The 23,544-nt window shown below is 39.7% G+C and overlaps 1 protein-coding gene across 1 annotated transcript in view; it reads right to left on the reverse strand.

The window, feature by feature from the left end:
- Window positions 1–23,544, reverse strand: part of grik4 (glutamate receptor, ionotropic, kainate 4) — a 272,058-nt gene that overhangs the window by 132,807 nt on the left and 115,707 nt on the right. Inside the window, exon 3 of the mRNA XM_069148046.1 lies at window positions 10,188–10,321. Coding sequence (XP_069004147.1) covers window positions 10,188–10,269 — 82 coding nt within the window. The 5' untranslated portion in view covers window positions 10,270–10,321. The remainder of the gene's footprint in view (window positions 1–10,187; window positions 10,322–23,544) is intronic.

Here is a 23,544-nt window from a genome sequence, read left to right on the forward strand (position 1 = left end):
TGTTTACTACTAATTTTTTATTTTTGTTACAAGCCGTGTTTCGTTAAAGCCTGTGTAAAGTTCATTTGTTTCAATGTACCGGTAGGCACCTGCGGCTTATAGACATGTGCGGCTTATTTATGTTCAAAATAATTATTTTTTAAAAATCCAGTGAGTGCGGCTTATATTCAGGTGCGCTCAATAGTCCGGAAATTACGGTACATTATGGCTTTCTTGAAACCAGGCTAAAAGACTTAGACAGAGATTATGTTGTGTTTTTTTCATTAGGAAATGTTGTGGCCGGTAGATGTAGATATGGACAGACACCACTGCTGTGGCCATCTGAGCATTAAACCTTATCTGCAGCTGACTTCAATGGGAGCACATGAAGGAAGTTTACTGGCAGTGCAGTTCGAGAGGGAGGCCGCCTGTGTCTGTTGATGCTTGTATATTGTGTATGTGTGAGACAGTATGTACATGCACGGTGAGCCTGGCATTGATGTTGTATTGTGTTGTTCATGCCCAAATCAAAACCCAGTCAACAAAAGCTGTTTTTCCAGACTAGCTGCCAGGAAATAATAGTTCTCTGCAGGACAAAAAGCAGAGCATTTTCATTATTTTCACTATATTTTATTGAATCAATGCAGAAGCAAAAGCACTGGCACAAGTTCATAGAGCTTGCACAGTTGGCCCTGGCCAACACCTATTTAGTAATTTTGAGACAAAAGGCACAGCAGCAGCGCACATGTTGCAGGTGTAAAATGGTTTAGAACAGAGGGAATAAATTACAATAAGTGTTTGGTTGGCATCAATCACAACTAATCAAATCATCTCCTCTAATTCCCTTTAAAAGCAGCGCTCTCCCCACAATGCACTGACTATAATGGATGAGGACAGTCAAGATCTGCAGCACAAACACAGTTACTCTCCAGGAGGAAATTGATGTCCTTGTCTGGGAGATGCAGCGTTTTAAAGTGCAAATGTGGGATGAATAAAGATAAACAGTAAAAACATTCCCTTACTCCTTGAGAGAAAAAAAGACAGTATTAAGTACGAGTTATTGTAGATCAGTCACCTATTATACAGCAGACACAGAACTAAAGCTTGCAGATGTAGGTAGGGGCCTCATCAGGCACGCTTCTAAATATAGCCATAAAGATCCCATGTATGATGATCATGGACTACGCGTGTAAGCAATCCAGGCACGTGCTGGTGACCAAAGTGAAAAGGGAGTTCAAACGTGAACTGCAATGCAACGCAACTGTGGCAAGTAGCTTCGAATATCCACCCGCATCTGTGGTTTAAGACGCAACAAATTATATCCAACTGAGAAAAAACCTGAAAAGCCAGCGGTTAAAATGGAAATACAGCGTCGTCGTTATGGAGATGTTACACCGTCTTGTTTAGCTGATTTGGTGTAAACTGGTAGGTCTCAGAATGTTGTCGATGCACAAACTGAACAAAGCTGCACGTTTTTGTGACTATCTACTGTTGCAAATCGACAAAGTGGCGGTGTTTAGATTGAACATGAATACATGTTTTGTTTACACATTACACTGTGCATAGTGTTTTTTCATCCCATTTAAACTTCAGCCGGTGTCTGGGTTATGACTTTCAGCTTGCTCCACCACAGGACCGAAAACCATACAGTAATACTGTTCTCTCTCTCTCACACTATGCTATTTGAACTAAGCTCATGCCTTCCATCTCAGCATGTGGCAAGCTCCATTACACATCCACAAACATCACCCTGCAGCTTGTAATTAGTTTGTTAATAATTTAAGTACCAATGTTTTTATATTTCTGTGTAGCTAAACATAGTGGAAGCATTTTCTATGAATGCATTTAGAGCATGTGCACATGCGCATGGGAAAATGAGCAAACATTTATTTGAATCCGTCTTTATCAATTCGAGCAAGAATACATTAATTCAGGAGGTTGGTGTTTTGTATGTGTACTGAGGTGTGTGATTAAAAATAGGTACACACGCATACACACTACATACCTGTGCACTGTGACTTTATCAGATTTACTGAATAATTTATGTGGTAATCTCTGGAGCAAAGTAGTGTGCATAATTGCATAACATCAGTCCTATCTGCCATTCCTGCCATTAACTAAACGATTGGTCCCGGCACCTGCCCTGGTAATTAAAACCTCGGAGATTAATCACAAACCCCCCCCCCCCACACACTTTTAGCCGACGCCTGGGGAGGAGATTTGTCTCTGCATGTGGAGGCTCCACTCCACTCAAAACACATTATGTCCTCCTAAAATTTATGAACAAACATTTTCAAATTACGTGACTGACTTATACTGTAACAGAGTGCTAATGCCTCCAGGCATACACACTGTTCTCTAATTAAGCTCCCTTCTCTTTCTGATATTTCCTCATTACCTGTGCTGGCATCTGAGTGAATCAGAGGAAACTGGGCAGTCGATTCCTTTAACAGGTGGTCACCCATAAAGACGTTTAGCTCTCATGTGCCCCGTGGCTTCAGGTCTGTGAGTACACATGTCGGAGTGTCATTAACCTAATGACTCGCACAGCACATGGCTGAGTAATTAAAAGCAGGGAGATTAATCATGACGTCTCCTTGAATGGCTCCTCGGCTGGGCGTCAGTCTTTGCTTTAGAATCCGCTCATAATAAAACATCTCCAATTTTCACTGCGGAGGAACTAAGGCTACAATTCAAAGCAACACAGGATGCTTCCTGCTGTCATTTATTCTGCTTCCCTCCCTACATGCTATCTTCTCTGCTCTTCTAGTAACAAGAGTTAAATGAGTTCTTAGATGCCACCTGAAATCAGAGCGTATGAGGGCTGAATGAACCTGACTGGAGGCAAGGGCACAATGATTCAGCCGTAGTGGCTCTAGCAGCCAACCTTAATAAGTCACTGTGAGTGGAGACAGGGCTGAACTGAGGGAATTGACAGCATGGTGCTGCTGACTTGTGGGTATTACTTCAGCGAGGCTAATTACACTATTAAGACTTTACCTGTGGGCTTCAATTTTTCTGATCAACCCCACACGCCCTTGTGCCGGGACACACATCCAGTATGGTGCGTATGTGTGTACACAAATACACCAACACAAACAGCGTCTCTGGAAAGTTTGTTGATATTGGATTAATCTGCAGCATATGATGTATGTCTGATGCCTACATTCAGTATAGCGCAGAAGGGGCTTTGCTCTCAAGTGAAAAGAAAGGAGTATTGTAGACGACATATTGCATATTTGGAGTTCATGCCGTTTCAAGGAATAAATACCTTTTAAAAGCACTGCTTCTACTGAATTAAGTCTTTTCAGTGTTTTTCTTGCCCAAGCTTTAGAACATCTTAACCGCACTGTAGCTGCCATTTAGGAATACTGCAATGATTTGTCATTCGTTGAATATGATGATGTGAATATATGATGATACATCTGAATGAAACGACACGCAATCACACCGCCACAATCTCCAGTTTGATATTTGTGTGTGTCATGTACAACGACAAGCATGTGCATTTATTGGTAGCGCACACCAATTTAAAAAGCTACAACTTAAAGTCCAAACGTATTTATGCTATTGTATTTGCTCTTCAAGGGGAGTGTATAATTCTCACTGGCTGATGAGTACGTTTTTCCTTCCCTACAACTATCTCGCAACAAACTGCATCCCACCCTGACTAACAGCTCGGATGATGCCAGTCTTGGGCAGGCAGGTAAAGATGGTGCAGACTCAGCCTCTGCTGCGGAGAAAGTGAAGCCAATTGAATTCAGCCCACCGAGAATCCTTTATCATGTTCTCCCACTGAGTGTGGAAAAGGAAGCAAACAAGCAAAGAAAGATTTGTCTGACTCTCTCCTGTGGAGCTCATCTGGTTGCTGCCGCCTCAGTACTCCAGACGGCTCTCAAAGTGTTTTTTTACAGTAACGTAAAGAAATCGAAAAATTTGGTGTTTAACAAGCCTCTGGCTGGATCTCTGGCAGTGTGTGTTTGTGAGTACAGCAGCAGCTTTAATGCAGTATACATTGTATGACCCAGTATTAAAGTTCTGTTATAAGTTAGAATGTCAGTTCGAGTTGTTACTACTAGGTGTCAAACTTGAAGCTCATTTACGTAAAACAGTTGATTGACAGTTTATGACAAGTGTTACAGCTGTTCCTGAAAGTACTCCTATAAGAGTGTTTTTAGAACAACAGAGGAATAGTGAACAACTTTAGAAACCATCATTTATTGACTCTGCAAAAAAATTAAAAAAATTAAATAATCTCCGAAATATTTCCTGCTGTCTGGACACGGCAAGGTACATCTCCAAGCTTCGCGCTGGTATAGAAGACATTGCAGTAGTTTCATTTTCATGACTCTATATTTGCATTAGTTTTGCTGTGTATACAAATGTACTTCGATTTAATTTGTCTTACATACACTTGTTGCTGACATCAAGTGTGTGTGCATACTTAATTGTGTATTAGTCATGTTGTTAGGTCCAGCTTTCCATCTAAGTATGGAGACTTTGTAAACTTAGATTAAGGTTATTTTAAAGGTTAGGGTTAGGCAAGTCTCACTTAGCCACCTTATCTGCACTGCATTGTGCCAGCATTTGAGAACAGTCTGGCTGCACCAATAGTCAATTTGCTACAGGGTAGAAACGCTCTGGCTGGTTTTTATTTCTTTAAAGCAATCACGATGATCTTGGGTGGCGCTAAGCACGGGATGCAGCAACAGTGTTCTTGGCAAAATAGTGTCAGGGGAAACTAACTTGATGGAATTTGCATGTGTGGAGGAGAATCCTGGCATTAAAATGGCTAAATCCCTGCCAATTTTTTTTTTTAAAAGGCCAAACAAGCATGCCTTATTGTAGGATCCAAATCTTTGTCAAAAATTGCCATTGCCAGTGTAGGTTGCTAGCTGGGCAGTTGTTGTTTTTTTATTTATTTATTTTTTATTGTGAGATAGCAGAAAGGGAAGAAATGCTGACTGAAATAGTCAGCAAATGGCAGGTTTACAGACACTCTAAATCCACTGAGTCAGAGTAGAGTAGGATTAGGCAAGTAGTAGCTAAATTTAGGGTTAAAAGGGTTTTTTATGGAGGTGTGTTTAAAGTTAATGGGACGGGTTGAGATGTGGGACCATCTGTTGTAAAGAAGGATCTTCTCTACTCTATCTGTGGTTACACATTTGGAAGAGATTGAGAATAGAGAAGGCCAAAATGATATAATACTCTAAGTAGCACAGTGTGAAGTAATGCATTTTGGGCTGACCACAGTATTTAACTGTTGCCTCTGAGAAGAGCAATGCAATATATTTCAGCCATATGTTAAAGATGCTGCTCAGCCTGTCTCTCTGGAGATGAACAACTGGGAGGAGAGCATTGGGCAGACACAGGTCATGCTGGAGGGGTTACATCTCCCAGCTGGCCTGTGAGTACTCGGGGAAGTTGTTGGGGAAAATAATGCCTGGTTTTCCCTGCCGACTCTGTTGCCATTGTGAACCCAACTAAAGTGGGGGGGTGGGGGGGAATCAACAAACACATAGGCCAATAAAAACCACAAACACCAGAGTTATCCCTGGGGTCCTAAAAGTAGGAGAAGTCATTATCCAAATGAATGTCAGTTGCAGAAAAATATCAGGTTTTTTTAATATATTTCTCCACTGCCCATTACAAACTCAACCCAAGTAAACAGTTGTATATTGACAAAATATACATGTCTTGAAATGCAGTGGTAATCAATGGCACAAACGGTATGCTGATAGATTTAACAATAGAATGACATGCATAGATAAAATTGATTCTGACTTCAACAGTTTTAGAGATTGACCAATGGCTATCATCAGTGTTCATGTGGCATGTGTCAGTCTGTTTTATGTCATGGGGATGAAGCTTTGGGCAATGTGCTGTCACCCATGTGAAATACTTTACAGTATATTATCTAAATGGTTTTTAGTACAGGCTGCTGTGGTACAACTCTGATGGCTGTTGCTGTTCTATGTGATCATACATTTAACATACAAACCTGAAAGAATCACATGATTTGTCTATTTAAGGGCATTGTAAAGCAAAATAAAAATCCCTGGATGAGTCCAAATCCATGTCAATCATGAAAAGCAATAAGTAATATTTAATCTATGTTCTAAACACATGGTCTAAAATTCAAAGCCTGCTCTCTTGCAGTACCCCAGACAGAACATTTAAGGTGAATGAAAGAATGTTTGAAGAATCCTTTCATTCGAAAGGATCTTTGAAGGAATTTCACGTTACTTGAGTGTGCCCACACCCAATAGCTGCCAAAGGCTAAATTCAACAGTCTTTTAAGGGGTGGTTCAGCCTGGGATTAATCCCGACGCTAGGAAACATTCTGTTGTCTGAGAAAAGAGAGTTTGATGCAAGTACCTGTCTATACGCTTTTTAAAATAAAAAGTAGATCTATCATCTACCTGTCTGTCAAAAGCAACACTGATAGTGTGTTGAGATTCACTTAACGGTGAGATGAAAAACATCCTTAAAACGTTCACTTTACACCATTTGTTCTGCTCCTACAACTTTTCTTATTAAGTTAATTTCAAGAGAGGCTATAAAACAGAAAAGGAATCCATTTCCTATGAAACCTCCTACTGCCTTTGATTTACGAACAGCAGGTAATTGGCTTTCATATTCTGATATTGAACTGGACACAGGCAGGGAGCGTGTGCGTGAGACGTTCATGGCATGGAGAGTATGGGGTCTCTGCAGTGAAAGACGAGGTTTGCGGTGCTGAGGAAGGACGGTGTGGTTCTCCTGACTGTTTTCCAACATTTTCACTCCCTGTATTAACAAAAGCTGACATCAGCTCATAGCAGTGAATATGTTTATGTGATCCATGATTTCTTCAATTTAACATAAGCAGCAGTTTATTGGATGGATTAAAATTATATGGCAGGCGCTCCTTCACACAACTAATGGGGGAATACCACCCACACCAACCAGCTGCACTATATGGTGGTGAACTGGGACTTTCATGTAATACAGTATTAAGCAGTCTATCTTCTTGGTTTAAGGTTTTACTGCATTCCCCTGTCTGAAAAGGTCTTCTTGATGTATTATTAATTATAGTATTTTGTGAATTGATTTTACTCATGTATTTCTATTCAACATGTTATATTGGCTTTTCACATTGATTCCATGTATTAAATTGTGCTATTTATGAAGAGTCAAAGCTTTACCTGTCAGAAGTAATACTAAAGAAAATCCATTATTTATACTCTCTCTGGGCAATATCCAACAAACACTGCAAATTACACATGGTTCCACTGTTGCAACACAACAGGAAAAACGCCAAGAGTCACCATATATTTGTACCAATAGTCCCAATCAAAAGGTCTATAAGATGGTGTGAAGACCTACCATTTCTGCCATCAACTAATTTGCAAACAAAAGTCCATTTTAATCCATGGATTTGCCAACAACACAACACAGACAAAGAGAAGTTTCCTCAGTTCACCTACACTGAGCTTGCTGCTGGCTGCGGGCGAGTCCTGGCGGGGGAAGGTGGCAGAGACGGGAGGTTGTTTTTGGCACTGACAGATACAGAGAAGGCCAGACAGTGACATTATGCCAGCCAGGCAGGACTCGAGGGACAGCCATGTTAAATACCATCTCCTGAAGCGCAAATGGCAGGGAGTTTGTGGTGGTGCTTGGGGATATGTGTTTGTTTGCGTGCCTTCGTGTGCTTTGAATGTGTGTATGGCTGTGCTTGTGCATGTCCACACCTTGTACTAAGACTACACTGGCAAAGAGATGGGTGCTATGCACAGACGACATTAGAAGACAAGGAAAAAAAAACGGCCGAGCGTCTAATTATCCGCCAGTGATGCAACAGGACTGAGATAAACATAAACTGCCGATGCTGCGGAGCTGCTTTTAATACATTCAGGCAGAGGATGGGACAGGATGCAGAGAGACAGTAAAGACATGGGCCTGCTAGTAATTTATCCAGAAATATTCACAAACAAAGAATGGTTTGCTCCTGGTTGTGTTGCTACAGTAAACTCTGAGGCTATCTTGTTTCAGCTTTAGAGTTCTTAACATGGTTTGGGGTACCATATGCTAAACCACCAAAAACTCAGCTAGCAGTCAACGAGCTGTGGCAGAGCTGCGAGACGGAGCAGAAAACTGGTGAGTGATACAAAACTGCCTTTTTCAAAAATAAGAAATGTGGTGTCAGTTCAAAAATTTTAACTGACTCAGTTAAATCCTGGTTCAAAATATAGGAAGGATACAAATATATTTTATACTTGTTATTTTCCACAACAGGAGAAATAAAGAGAGGAGGAAAACAATGAGAAGGAGGTTGCATTCATGTTCCAGTATGCAGCTTTTAGTTCGTAAGACTTGGACTTTTTCTCAAATTAAACAATATAACACATCTTTCCTATAAATATACACTGTAATTTTACCATGTTGACAACTGATTGTGTCTGGTTCTCACACACATTTACTCTTCTGTTTTCTACAATTAAACTGCACTTCTGTGCCATCTCAAGAAGCATCTACGTTTTAAATGCACTTTGTAGGATTATTTGATGTTTTAATAGCCTTACAATAACCACATGGGGATTTGAACACAGTTTTTGAGCTATTAACGTCCACCCTTCTCCCCTGATGACAAATCTCACTCTGAACTGTTCCTCAAAGTTGATAACCGTGCTCTAAATGTAAAGCTGGCCACTGAGAGATCACGATGGGAGCACAGACTGTGAGCTGCAGAATCAATCTCATACTCAATCTCTAGCTTTATCTCTATTTCCCATCTGTTTCTATATACAGATCTCACACACACACTTTCTTACCAAAGACAAGGTCTGTACATACATAAAGAGACAGTCAGTCAAACTATGGTAGATGGCTAGCTCGTGACAGGGTGTCAGAGAGCTGCTGACTGTGGAGAATAATAAGAAGGAACAACCCCTATTGGTTACCAGCATACTCTGGCAGGTTATGAGGCTTTTGAAACATGCCCTCTCAGATCCAAAGTCTAGTAAGTTTCTGCTTTGGTCCACCAATCTGCCACTATTTCCAGAACTGGAGTATTACAGTGGTTTTTTGCTGGATTTTGTGAAATTGTCTTAAACTGTTGAAGCTGCTAGAGCAGCAATACCATTGATTTAGGACAAAATAATCATACCCATGTTGTATTTAAAGGTTCAGTGGCGATGCTCAAACTACAATATTGATTTAGACTGTGTTATAATGCTACAATGTGCCAGTCAAATGTCTTTTAAAGTTGCATGTGGCAGTGACAATAGTGTAAAAAGGAGGCTTGTAAATATTTAACATCTGGGTAAAGTTAATATCGAAGCATAGATTAGGATTTAAAAAGGGTCAGATTGGGGTTAGCAATAGTGTCATGCTAAAATCATGCTTATGGAAGTGTTGCCTGTTTGATCCCACTGATGTGTTAATGTGGGGAAAAACAGAGGCAGGAACATCAATCATAGAAATATGAAACATGAAAAACGTACAGATAATCAAAGAAAAAAGTTGCACTGAACTCCACTCATCAGCTAAATTACTAAATCACACAGTCTTCCAATTGCAACTTTTATAGGTTTTTTGTTCCAAATGTAGTGTTTTTTCTATGCTGTTGCTTTTTTTTGTAATTACTGAACTTTTATGTGTATCCGTCAGTATCATTGTGCATGATAGAATAAACAGTAAAAAGCATGTGCATCATGGAATCCAGCTCTTGTGATATATAAGAAACAGATGGTATGTTGTGCCACATCCTAAACTGTCATATTCTCTGTAACACTGCGCAGCAAATTTGGATCATTTATTGGGTAGGCTGAACATTTCACAGCCAATTAGGACTCTGTCACATCCACACATGCATTTTTAGCCTGTTGATACCTCAAGCCATGTGTGACTGGAGAAAGACGAGTATTTCACAACACTTTTGATTGAATTTCTTCAGCCAATTTACCCATGAGAGACTGTGAAGGTTTTACCATCAATTCGAGCTGACATTTCTCCAGCTCGATAATTAAAAACAAAAAATCATTCACTAACTGCTTTTTTTTTTTTTTTCAATTAATGTGAAAAAGGAAATCATCTTATGCACGTAGTATGTGAAGTTCCTTCCAGTGTGAGTTGTTTCTGAAAAAAAAGTCTCTCAGTGGGTGTAAGCAGCAGCCTCTCCACTGTCATGAGGCCGCACATAAGTGCGATTGTGTTTCACAATTTACCTATTCGGAAGGAGAGTGGGCCACCAGAGCTGCTTCTCACCCACATGGCTAAGAAGAGCAGAAGCGCCCAGGCTGTGAGCATCTTCTATGACTCCTCATGGGTCCTGCCCCGGGGGTGCCCCTGTCACAGCCACCTGAAAAAAATATACAGAGAGCACAGCATTTACACATCAGCCAACATCAAGAGGGAGGGACACACACACACACACACACACACACACACACACACACACACACACACACACACACACACACCAAATACAAAACTTATATGCTCTCTCTCACTTGTGTGAATCTCTTAGCAACAGTGTCACTCTCTCACTAAGGGAGTCGGATATTCATAGGAGTTGTGATGAATTTTCTTTCCGTATTCTGGATTTTTGGGTTTTGCTGGGTAAAGAGTGAGTTTGTTTCTATGCAGTTTTGCTTATTTGTGTCACAGATAAAAATACATTATGCCTCTACAGGTCTCGAGCATGGAGGCAAAAGTCGAGGAAGGTGACTTCTAAGTTGCATGACAGCATATTTGTGCTTTATTTGAAAACAAACATTTGTCTTGTGGAAGGTCTTAAACTTATTGATAAATTCTTGCCTGCGTGTCAATTAATCACTTGTTCTTCTTTTTTTTTATTCATTTATGTAATACTGCGCCGAGTTTAAAAACAAGGTATTTAAACATGAATGATGGGAGGAGAAAACAGAAAAGAGCTGTCGTCGCTGAGATAATAAATCAGAAAGAAATTGATTGTTGTTTTCCCTTCAAAAGACCCACAGCAGTGAGGATAATGAGGTACACCGGAGGGGGAGAGGGGTAGTCATGGAAGTAGTTTAAATAAGAAGCTGGGCTCATTTTTATTGAAGTTTCAAAGTGGGAAATTTGTTCTATCTGACCCACAATTCACCTCATGATGGCTTTGGAGTAAACACATTTTATCAACTCAAAAAAAAAACTAAAACTCTTCCGATCTCCGTCAGGATTTAGTAGAGCTGCAGAGGAGTTCTCAGCACAATGGCAGGACAAGCATGTACACGTACTCCACAAGAGGAATGTTTCATTTATAAGAACAAGCTTTTTTTTTTTACATAATGTTTTGATTGAACCTCTTCATTTTCAGGATAATCGCTCCATCTGAAACAAGAAACCGCTGCATAGTTCCGTCATTTCATCCTTAATTGAAAATAAGGATACAGAGCTACACTGAACTGGTAGTAGCTGTGATTGTATGTATTGCGCCTAAATGTTTCAATAGTATGCAATAATTTTTTTCCCACCAATAAAATGGATTAAGAATTACACAAAACTGGAAACTTCCGTTTGGTGAGGAGCGTGTTCAAAGTGCTCCCATTTTAATATACATTCATACCTTCAAAAAAATCTGACTTAAACCAAAAACGATGTTATATTCAACCGGGAAAGTTTTGAGAAGCAGCCTGACTATGAGGTGAGCAACTCTAAACAAAAGTTAACTACTACCTGCTAGAGCTAAGCCAGCTACAAATGACAGGTTCCATGAACACCCACAGCAGCGATAGTGCTTTTACAATGGACCGATTGATTGGGAGCTGGATTGACACCACGCCACTCTCAGTGAAGATATGTTTACCCCACTTAAGACGTCAATGCAACCTGTTCAATTCTCCACAGATCCACTCTGCAAATTAATAAATGCTTTCCATTTCTGCAAGGCCAGACTATCTAAAATATATTCAAGCGTAGATAAAAAATATGACCGATGTCACACTGCAAAGGAACGTTTAGCTCACGTGTTCTGGCTGCCCACATTCGCCAGGTTTTGGCCTAAAGCAGAGGTCTTCAACAGGGGGTCCGCGACCCGTAGGGGGTCCGTGGAGGTACTGCAGGGGGTTGTGGAATTTTTGGTTGATTACACAATTTTTCATTATTTTTTCATATTTTTTCCTCCACAATTTTTTCCCCACAAATTTAAATGTCTTTAAATACACATTAACATGAATCCAACATGTTGTAGTGAATGGATAAATAGAGGCAGAAGATGTTATTTTTCAGTCAGAAATGCACACATTCAGCGACACACAGGAGCTCTCTCAAGATGGGCACCGGTTCACTCACAGCGCGAGACAAGCACCTGTCCCTCCAAGCCTCTTTCACTCCTCCAGTTTGATAAAAAAACACAATTTTATACAGTATATATAGTAGGGATATCTGCTCTATCTCTATCAGTTTGGGGATCCTTGGCCTGAAAAACGTTGAAGACCCCTGGCCTAAAGTGTTCAAGACCTACTCTTGGGTGTTTGATATTAATTTCCAACCTAAAGAGATAGCCATCTTTAAGGCACTGGGTAATGACATTTCTCTGACAAATAGCAAAAAAAAAGATGCATTTTCTTCTGCCTCGCGTGGAGCCAGAAAAAGGCTGCTGTTCTGAGAGGAAATCTGCTAAACAACCCAAAGCATCAAGCATTTAGAGACTGGATGTTCTTCTGGAGGTCGGAAACAAGGTATGTAACAAAAAAACTGATTTAATTTGGGGTCCAATGATATTGTACTTGAAATTCCTCAATTGTGGTAATTACACATGCGCCCCACAGAGTAGGCCAACAGCAGTGTGAATGATTCACCAAATGATTTGTGTAACTATGACACATTTACATTTATACAGTGACAAAGGAAATTTAACAGCCTTTCTGTTTAGACTATGTAAGGTTTATCGCTTGACTAAATTTGATTAGCGTAAAGCAGCTTTAGTTGATCTATTTGCAATTCCTGTCACATACGTCAGGCAGCTGTTTTTAGCATAAAACCTCTAAAATCCCAGCATACACACAAAGCTAGCAACTAGTTGGTGAACACACTGTGACTTAGTTCGCTCTGACTAAAATTACAGTTAGAATTACAATTACAGTCACCTGGTGGACAGTAAAACAACTCCAAATGAACAATTGTGTGGTTCGTTGTCTGCTGAAAAAAGCAACTGTTTATTAAGATGTGTGCCATATTAATTTAGTTTTATGCCCGCAAGTAGCCAAAAAATAATGAATAATTGCGGGCTTAAGACAAGAAACAGTTTTGTTTTTATCAGTTTAAATCTGATGTAACATTTTATGGACATTTTGTTCCTGTCTACTTCATGAAATGACATGTGGTTCAGGCTTCAGTCTTTTAAATGTGTTGATTGCGCGGTAAAAAAAAAACCCAGATGCTATCGTTCCTTTCACAACATGATTCACTCATGTAGTTCTACTTCAACTCATCACAATTTCTTGAAGTGATTCCCAGAAGCTAGATAAATACAAGTTTTGTTCACATTTCACCAAGGTTTGGCATCATTTATTCTGACATTTAGGCAGCAAAGGAGTGGGCCATTCTGATAAACAGACATAGAGGACAGCATTATCTTTTTTGACAGCGATTTATACTCCAGATCAAAGTACAGAAACTATGCTTCTTTTTTTCACGATGTTGAGATGGGTCAGTGACAAGGTCAGTGCAACCAAAGAGACTATATTGTACTAGAAAGTACACTGGGACTGCATAAAGGACGACAGGACAAACAACGAGTCTCTTTAGACTCATCCCCCCCAAATATAGTTAGCCAGTTTGATCTGCTAGGTGCATGGAGGACACAGCATCTAAATGTCAGACAGTACACCTGAGAAGGTGGCAGACTGCAAGATCAGTGCAGCTGGACTGAAAAGAGTACAGCTTCTATTTTCAACCAGGCAGACAGCCAGCAGAGGTGCACATGTAGACACAAAGTCAGTTTCATCAGGAGGAGGAACACTGTTCTGTTTTTGCACCCGTTTGGTCTTTATGGAAATGTTAGTACATGCGTCTCTTGAGGTGATAGTTGGTCTCTGGATTTTAGGTAGTGTTTACTAAGAGTGTCTCAGCTGGCTGTCTGGACTTCAGAGGTGGACCATGATTACAGCGAGAGCTCTGAATACCCAGAGGAGGTCTTGCAAAAACTAGCAGCAGCTCACCTTATAGTTGAGGAGAGTTTGGTTTCGGGACGTGGACAGGACTGGAGTTCAGACTGTGGAGGAGTTTTTGTGGGTTTAGTTTCATTTACTTTACATAATGCTGACTTGTGTCCCTAGTGGTATAACAGGAATAAAGTAAAGCAGTTTCCTTTTTAGTAACTGAGCAGACTTTCTGATAATTATTGTAAGTCGCTTTGGATAAAAGCGTCAGCTAAATGAAATGTAATGTAATGTATTTGGCAGTTTATTTTGGCGATGGAAATTGTTTTCGAATTTATGTAGAACATTGGCAAGAAGAAATCAAATTTTCTACCACTGCAATGGGAAAAACAGCGAGCCAACCATGTGAAATAAGTACTGTATACCTTAATCTGCCTACTGTTTATTTTGTTGGTATTTCTGTCATGCTCACTAGGCAGGCAATAAGACAGGTTATGTGAGTTTTCACACTACCTTACAGATTTATTTCTCAGGAGAGCCCTGGGGAACAGTTGAATAGGACTGTCAACATATGAAGATCATTTCACAGACCTTTTCTAGGAAAATTAGGCAAATAACAGCTGTGGAAAGTCTTCTCCCGAGGTTCAACAGAAGAGAGGAAAAACAGAAACAGCATCGAATGAAAATTCCCGGCAGCTTATGTCGTTATGGACACAGGGGGATTACTGCACTGTTTTTGTTTAATTCATCTGACAGAATTAGCACCTGATAACCCAGAACACATGTTTTAGAAAACACAGATTTCTTTAAACTGCAAATTCTAGTTTGATTCCAACAACAAAGTTGAGCATCGTGTTTGTTAGCAGTTGAAAGCTTTACCATTTCTACAGCACACTGGGAAATAAAAAAAAATAAAAAGAATACACACACAAAGCTAATATGGAGAGTAAATATGGCAAATCAATGTCAATACCTTAGCTCAAATATGTAGCTGCAATCTTCAGAGGCTAAATGACCACTGAGTATAGACAGAAACCTTGGCAGGCTTTAGACTGATAGTCAATGCAATCTGCAACACTAATGGCTCTTCGGTGTGAGCCGCTCATTCACTTTAGAGTTCAGCACAAATTTGAATGTGCTCAATAAAGGGGTAAAAGGAAAATCTATATATCAAGTTCAGTTCAGCTTCTCATCTGAGTGACACGAACTGAATGATCTATGTTTCTTCTACTGTACTAGGCCAAAACTGCCTAAAATACATACTGCCCCTTGAAAACACAAGTTATGTTTGAAACAAATAAATAAAACATGTGATTAAAAGAAGAAAAATAACAAGTAAACAAGTGGTGCAAAGAGTGAGACGTGAGGACATTCAACAGCAGAAGATACATTGTAAATTACCTTGGTATCCTTAGGCGTAAATATTACTTCTATAAATTTCTAATCTGTGTTTATAACAGCAGAAACATCAAGCACCAACTGTGTGTGTTGCAGATCAACAGAGGACAAACTTCATGAGTGTTTGATTGATTTATAGTTTCTTATATTTTTTACTCAGGTTTCCCTGACCTTTGTCCTGAGCTGTGCAGAAATGTGGACAGAAATTTTAACCTGATCCTCCAGATCTCAGTTTCTTTTAGACTTTCTACCCCAATTATCCTTTTTTCTTGAAACTCACTACCTTCAAGTCTCAACTCCAAACAATCTGTATTCTGTATCCTTATTTCCTTAAAGGCTGCTACCTTAAAAAGGACTTTATAATTAGGAAACTTAGGAGGAGTAAACAACTTCAAGCGCTAACAGTCTCTTCATCAAATACAGAAGCATCAAGGTAACCCAGGTACTAATAACACAATGCTATGCACACTGTTTGTGAGGTTTAGTTCTTCATACGCTGCCTGTACGGCATCACAATTTAAAGGAAAAAAAATTGTCATTTCTAGACTTGGACTGGCGATTGCTGCAGTATTTATAGATATCTTTAGCCCTTGTAACAGTAACACATTCCTCATGACAATATCAGACTGTGATGATTCCCTTTGAACGTCGGACTCGACAACAAGTCCCACTGCAGAGAGCGGATTGTACAGGAATGAAGAGGACAATGGCACAGATTACTTTTACTGTGAGTTGGAATGAATAGGTAGACAGACAGGCAATCATACTGTATAGAGTTGTACCCATTGCTTTTTCAGTCTAAGCCTCCCCTGAATACTGAATTGGCTGTGGATCACGAAATAAAATGTCGGCTATTGTAACTCTCCTTTTGTTTCTTTGCTCACAGAAAGCCAGAGCAGGCTGAGGTGGTGAGATGAAATCAGAGAAAAAGGGACCGCAGTGTAATAATAGCTGTTCTGAACAAGGCTTTGAAAACAGCTATACGGTTTTGGATATAGTATACTGTACAATAAAGATTGTATCTGGAAATTTCTTTATTTAAAAGATGAAAGTAAGTTATTCCCTTAAAAGATTGATGATATGAAGAAAGAAAAAACACTATACATCTCAACCTGTGTACTTACTGAAAAATGTGTCTGTGACTGTTTGCCAGCACATGAACCAAAGCTATGTTTTTCTCCACTCTGTTAGCCAGAACACAATTTATACAGCTTTAAACAACTCACTATAATCAAAACACATATAATTAGTTAAAGCAAGAGGAAAATATACATCTTTAAAATGATTGTTTATGGGCTATTAGAGTCATAAATACACACTCAGATAAATAGGTTAGAGATGGCAATATTTATGTGAGAATAATGTGGGGATTGGTTGAATTTGCATTTATTCTTTCCTTCTTTCAAGACTGGAAAATACTGAAAGCACCGACAAAGGATGTTTTTGGTTTGGAAACTAGCATATTTGCATTACATTCAAGGATGGCATGGCAATTCTTCCTCGTGACATATTATTAATATCCAGCTCTCCCCTAGCTGGTCCTTGCTTGTTCATTAAAAACACAACCACCACGCATATAAAAATACATTCACAGACACCCAGAGTAGTTTTTGGTCAAATTAAATGTTTTAGAAAGCTACAGGGGGGCACTGACAGTCTTCCAGCACAGACTGTTGCTAAGTATCAGTGTCATGCTTGACAAACAGGCCTTTGTATTTAAACAGCGTGGGGATGAAAACAGACACACTGAAAGTCTCAGCCCACTGCCCCTCCTGTGGTGTGAGAAAGTGTGCCCGTGACACGTGCACGTACAGTACACACATTAGATGAAAAATCAAAAACAGCGAGATTAGTCTATATCATGGTGGTACACAAGTAAGTAAATTCCTGGCCAGCGCTATCAGACTGTACAATAAATCACCTCTGGTCCAATCCATCACACAACAATAACACCGTTGGTTGTTTGTTTGCTTGTTTAAATCTTTGCACTATTGTTTAGTTACTTGAATTTAATATTATTCAATTTTATTGTATATATTGTGCATTTTTATATTTTTTTACTCTGTTATTTTCATTGCTTTACCTGTATCTATAATGCTGCTGTAGGGAAAAAAATGTCCCCTTGTGGGATTAATAAAGTATCTATCTATCTATCTATCTATCTATCTATCTATCTATCTATCTATCTATCTATCTATCTATCTACACACAAACTCGCAAGGGCACATTATTAGCATTCAGAACAGCAAAGGAGTAAACTAATATAAAGGTGGTGCAGAAGGCTGTAAATACCACAGTTTCTACTCTGACCCTCACCTCGAACATACTGATGGGGGGGTAATAGCTTACTGACTGACTAGCTGGCATGAAGGCCAATCCAAGATATCAATCATGTTGACTGTCTGGCAACAGCACCAATTTGCTCTGTATCCTGTGACACCAGCCTGGTGTTAATCTTGATTCTCTTCTCACGAGTATGCAGAAACTAAACTGTGGGAAAACACCGGGAGAGTTCAGAGTATTATGAACAATCTGGTGCAACAACGGGATCATTCTACAGCTGCGTTCCCAACTTTATTATCCAGTAACAGAAAGAAGGGCAAAATCAGAGAGCAGGTTAACAGCAGATCAACTCCAAATCCCTGCTGCTGCTGCACTTTTTTCTATGGTTTTCAAAGACAGAATATCTCCTCTGATACATGTTTCATTATTCTAATGAATATTAACTCAAGGACTATTCATCAAAATGTGTGCTATGAAAAATGTTATCATTTCAAACCTATACAAACTGTTTTAACAAAAACAACAAAAGCCCAAAATGAAGAAGTTAACATCTCATAAGAAAACTGAAAATAAAGGTCTGAGCTTGATTTGAAAATCAGGATTGTGAGATTGTCTGCGGAGTGTCAACGGGGCGACGTGAAGGACGATCAGCGATTGACAGAACAGGTTGTCCTGACAGCTGTTTGACTCGCTGTGTCAGAGCCATGGTTTACACAATGCAAATATCAAAAGTGTCAATCATACTTCACACATTGTGTAATTCAATTGCAAATGGACCATTAAAACTGACAGTTTGAACTAAAGGCAAGTCAGATGTATAATTAGCATGTGCATATTTGCATATATTCATGCCCTGTTGCATTGGGAGTCACAGAACTAGCACAAAAGCAACTTGTAGATGGAAATAAGTAATGTGTGACCGATGTTCAAGAGGGTTGACTGTCACAATCTGCAGAAAATGAATATGCATGTGGTATGTAAACTCCTTGGGTGAATATTTGCCGTGAGTTCAAAGAGAATGTCTGTCTGTTTGAAATGTCGAGACATGAGAAAAAACAAAGAACTCAACAAAGGAGAGGAAGGAGGTATTTATATATGGAAAATATCAGTTACTGCTCCATTGTTCAGTCATCTGAAATAACCTGAGAGTTTTCTGCTCTGGAATGAATGATGATCACCAACATTGTCCAGCTCTAAACACACATTTTATTAACACCGAGTCTCAGCAGTCTTCCTGTCTGAGGCAATACAAGTCTGATGAAAACTGGCTCAATGTTGCTGCAGCTCATGAAATAGACTCAAGATATCTATGGGCAGCAAGTCTAAGAAATACAGACTTTGTGTTCACGAATCTAAGAGGTTATATCAAATATCTTATCAGCCTCAACAGGTGGGGAGTCTCCATGAAGACGGCCACAGCTTTCACAGAGGTGGTTTATTTAGAAATATTTAAGTGAACACTTGAAAAATGCTTTGTCCGTTTTTCTATGCTGTTCTGTCGTTTGTTTCCGTCGACAAGTTAACTCTATCAGAAATTGGTTTCCCCTCAGAAAATACCGCTCTGCCTCAGGTTTTTGATATGTTAGTCCACTAACCCATGGTGAGAGTAACTCAACACACAAACAACTTTGGGGATCTAAAAGAACAGAAACAAGCAGCCAAGTGATAACACAGGTATCAAATACTTGAATGAAAAATTATAATATTTGTTTTACCTCACATCATTTTTGAAATATTATATTGCTTGCTTTTCAATTTGAAAACCATGTGCTTGAGGCACAGACCCCTATTGTTCTGCCTGTCATTATACTGGCTGTCTTTGTTGCAGTAGCTGAACCAGTCCTGTCATCCTGCTGCTGTGGGTTGTAAACCTCCTGCAGTCACAGCCGCACATTCAGCTTACCAACAGAGAGAAACATGCCTGGTGCTGTGGCAAAGTCACTGATTTGATCAATGCAAAAACATTATTAATTAATTTTTCACACAGGCTACTCAAGACCTTGAACGAACTGGAGTCTTACTCAGCATGTGTTGGGCCAATAGCAGGGGAACCTAAATTTACAATCCAGTCACATTTACTCATATGGCAATTTAAAGTCTCAACGGTACATAAATTCCATGGTTCAGACCCCAATTAACACGCATAGAGAGTCCTGGTCCTATTTGTTCTACAGAACACAACCATCAAGATGTAATGTGTAGCTGATATACACACATTCAGATGCACAATAATTAACTAAAGTACATACTCCCACTTGACAGTGTTGTATTGCACCTCATTTACACATGGCTATTGCACTGTACGTGATGTTGAACCAAAGCTGAGAAACTGAATTAAGTATTCAGTGTGGACCTCAACATATGGGTAATTTCATAGAGTAAAACAAAACAGAATTGTGTATCAGCAGCAGCAGCTTGAAAATGGAAAGTAAGACAACAGAGAGAAGACCCTGCTACTTTGTGATGAGGGGGCAAAGTTGTAATAAAAGATGGATAAACTGAAAAAATGGCCAAAGCTTACGCAACCACCCTCAAAGATAGATGGTCAGGGAAGGGCATGATCAAGGATGAGCTGAGGTGAGCCCGGGCATCAATATTTAACAACATTTTGATAGCAAGTATGAAAATAAAAATGCACCAGGTTGTTTGGGAAGTTAGGAGCACTAAACGCTCCATATTGTGATGACAGGAGAGTAAAGCGGAATCATCCCTAAAGGATGGCAATTTGAAGTTTTAATTAAATGATGATCTCAGATATTTGCGTTAATTGCAGGTTGAAAAGTACCAGTTTCAAAGTGAGCACTGCCCTCAGGCTTTTCAAACACTGACAGCGCTAGTAGATGAATTACTGCGGCCGTGGACTCAACAGTATTGTCTTTGTCATCATCATCATACTGCAGGACCAGTTCATCTGTTATTCTGTTACGAGCGCATGCTGTAATGCTTCTGGCACAGTCACCTGTCATCGCAGTGTATGCACCATATGATTACCCTATTAGCCCTTTCCAAGTGTCACGTTATTCATTTCTCTGTACAGTCTGCAACGGTGGTCAACACAAGGCAGTTCCAGTACCTAGCTTGAGGAGAGGAGAAGAAACGGAGCGAGAGGAGACAAGGACATCGGGGGCAGGACACCCATTTCCCCCTGCTCACTTATTGCTAGTCAGACCGCATGCAGACGGGAGTGACTCGTGGTAGGTAACACATTGCTAATCAATAAGCTATCTTGATGAGGGGAAACGCACCGATGTAAACAAAGCTCCTCCCGGGAGCCGCGTTCTTTTTCACTCCAATTTTCTCATCACAATTCAGAGTCTTCAGTAAAATTATTACAGTGCAGATGTTGGACTTGCATGTTGGCATGATGCCTAAAAGTTGTGTTTCAACACCGAGTTGCCAGCTCAGACGGTAGAGTGGGTTGCACACTAATCAAAAGGTTGGTGGTTCAATCCCCAGCTCCTCCTGTCCACATGCCTAAGTGTCCTTGAGCAAGACACTGAACCCTAAGTTGCTCCCGATGGTGTACCATTGGTGTGTGAATGTGCTCCTGATGGCAGCACCTTGCATGGTGATCTGTCTCATTAGTGTATGAATGGGTGAATGGGAAAACCATGTTAAAGCGCTTTGAGACCAAAAGGTGATAAAGTGCTATACAAGTACAAACCATTTACTGCTTTACCATCTTGCTATTCATCGTAGAGTGTATACTACTTTCATGTATTGTATTGCATGCTTGCTTCATAGTGCAGGAGTTTATAAAATGCTCTCTGGGCCAGGTATGTGCACCAGAGACTGAGCCGGCTAATTACAGTTTTGCCCTTTGCGAACCTGAATGGGTGGAAAACAATGCAATCGTGCGGCTCGTCTAGACTTTCCAAAATGTTACTAGACTAAATGCATGAAATTCTGATAGTGAAACGAGTCATTTCAGGGGGTTCTGACGCTAAAAACAATATGTTCAGTTTTATAGCTGCAACAATAGCAACAGAGCCTATGATGTCATCGCATGTCAACAGTGTAATTCGTAATTAGCCTCACTGACAGAAGAGGAGAAACCAAAAAATCAGCACTGCAGGTCTAAGGTAAGAAAGGATAACAAAAAAAGATATGAAAGCTTTACTTAAATTAGTACAATTATGATACAAGTCTATTTTTTATGTTCAGTCATAAATCACAGACTTCCTTGTTGCATTTCTGTGCAAAGCATTGAAGAGACTTTGCACAGGAAAAGCTGTGCTGTCCAAAGTTTCCCAATTTAACCTCAGTTTCCATCAGAATTACCACCAGCTTCATTCAGATTTTAAGTGACAGCTGACCAATTTAATGCCAGACAAATGTGGCAGAAGCCAAACAGTCTGCTTAAATACAAAAAAAATGATTTTGTCCTTAAAAGTTAAAATTAATTAGGGCAATTGGAAACACCTTTTTGTATTTATTTAGCGGAGCAAAATGTTGCTTTTAATTTTTTATTCAACAAATTATTCTAAATTCAACAAATGAAAACAGCATGGAGGAAAATGTAATGTTATAATGTGTATGAATTAAAGCTTTCAATAAACCCGGAGAGCACAATGCAATCAGCTACAATGACTTCCTACAATCACACCTACAATTTTTTCTGATTGGTACTTTGAATTCCCTGGAGGTGCCAAGTGGAATAACACAGAGAGGATAACCTCACAAGTGGCCTGTGGAGATGCAGAAATCAGTGTTATTTGATGGGGCGTAAGAAGAGAAATGAAAGGAAGAGGGAATGGAAAGAAAAAGGGCAAGTCTGAGTCAGAGATGAATGGATGTGGAACAAATGCTCATCTGATCCATCTCTTTTAAAGTATCCCCCTCCTCCAGAGAGCTCCACTGCCTGTAGACCACAAACTCTCTGTTACCGAGAGTTCTACGAATGTGTATGTTGTATGTGTTCACACATATAAAGGCCAAACAGGTGTAAGTTTGACCCGAGATCTGTGTGTGTATTGTGTGTTAGTGTGTATGATGCCCTTCACACTGTGCTAAATGATGTAGACTCACAGAATACTCCGGGGGGATATACATCCTCAATCATACTCTATAACACTGCAACACCAAGGGCAACAGAGACACAAGTCAAAGGCAGGCCGGCAGAGTAGCCCGAAAATCTGTTCCTTGGCAGACTCCGGTAGCTACGGCTCCCAGTTGGCAAAACGCATTGGAGGGAAACAAACTTGCTTTCAAAATCATTGCTCCTCCAAATCGTAACAGCTTGTCACGGCTGGAAGAGTCAAACTACAAGGTATGTTTTGTTGCATAGATCTGTGTTTGGTTTTAGAACACAGAAACTAACGGACGAGAGATAATATCACGGAAAATACGAATGAGCTCATTGACGCTTAAGAGGGAATACACAAAGAAGCCAAGCAGGTGAAATAAAGAGCAGTGGATCTTTTTTGAAAAGAAATTCCTACTCCATGCTTACAGCTGCCCAGTACTACTGCAGGTAGAATTTCTAACCATGTAACTAAACCTTTTCATGGAAAAAAATTATATTAGACACAAAATTGAATATTTTACACACATTTGCAAACAACGCGAACATTGTGGTTTCGGTTAAGAAGACTACTTCGCTAAAGCGAGGGCACCTTTTTTGTAATAGTGACAGAAATAACCATGTGGATAAGGTTAAACAAATCATGTATGGTAGACCCACCTATTCACCCAGACCTCTTTAAAAAAAATTTAAAATGAAAATTTAGTTTTGTGTGACAAACAAAGTAACCAAAGCAATTTTGAATAACAATAT

Source organism: Embiotoca jacksoni, unplaced genomic scaffold (genome assembly GCF_022577435.1).
Source record: "Embiotoca jacksoni isolate LCO1_2020_lvr unplaced genomic scaffold, fEmbJac1.0.p SCAF_14, whole genome shotgun sequence".
NCBI lineage: Eukaryota > Metazoa > Chordata > Actinopteri > Embiotocidae > Embiotoca > Embiotoca jacksoni.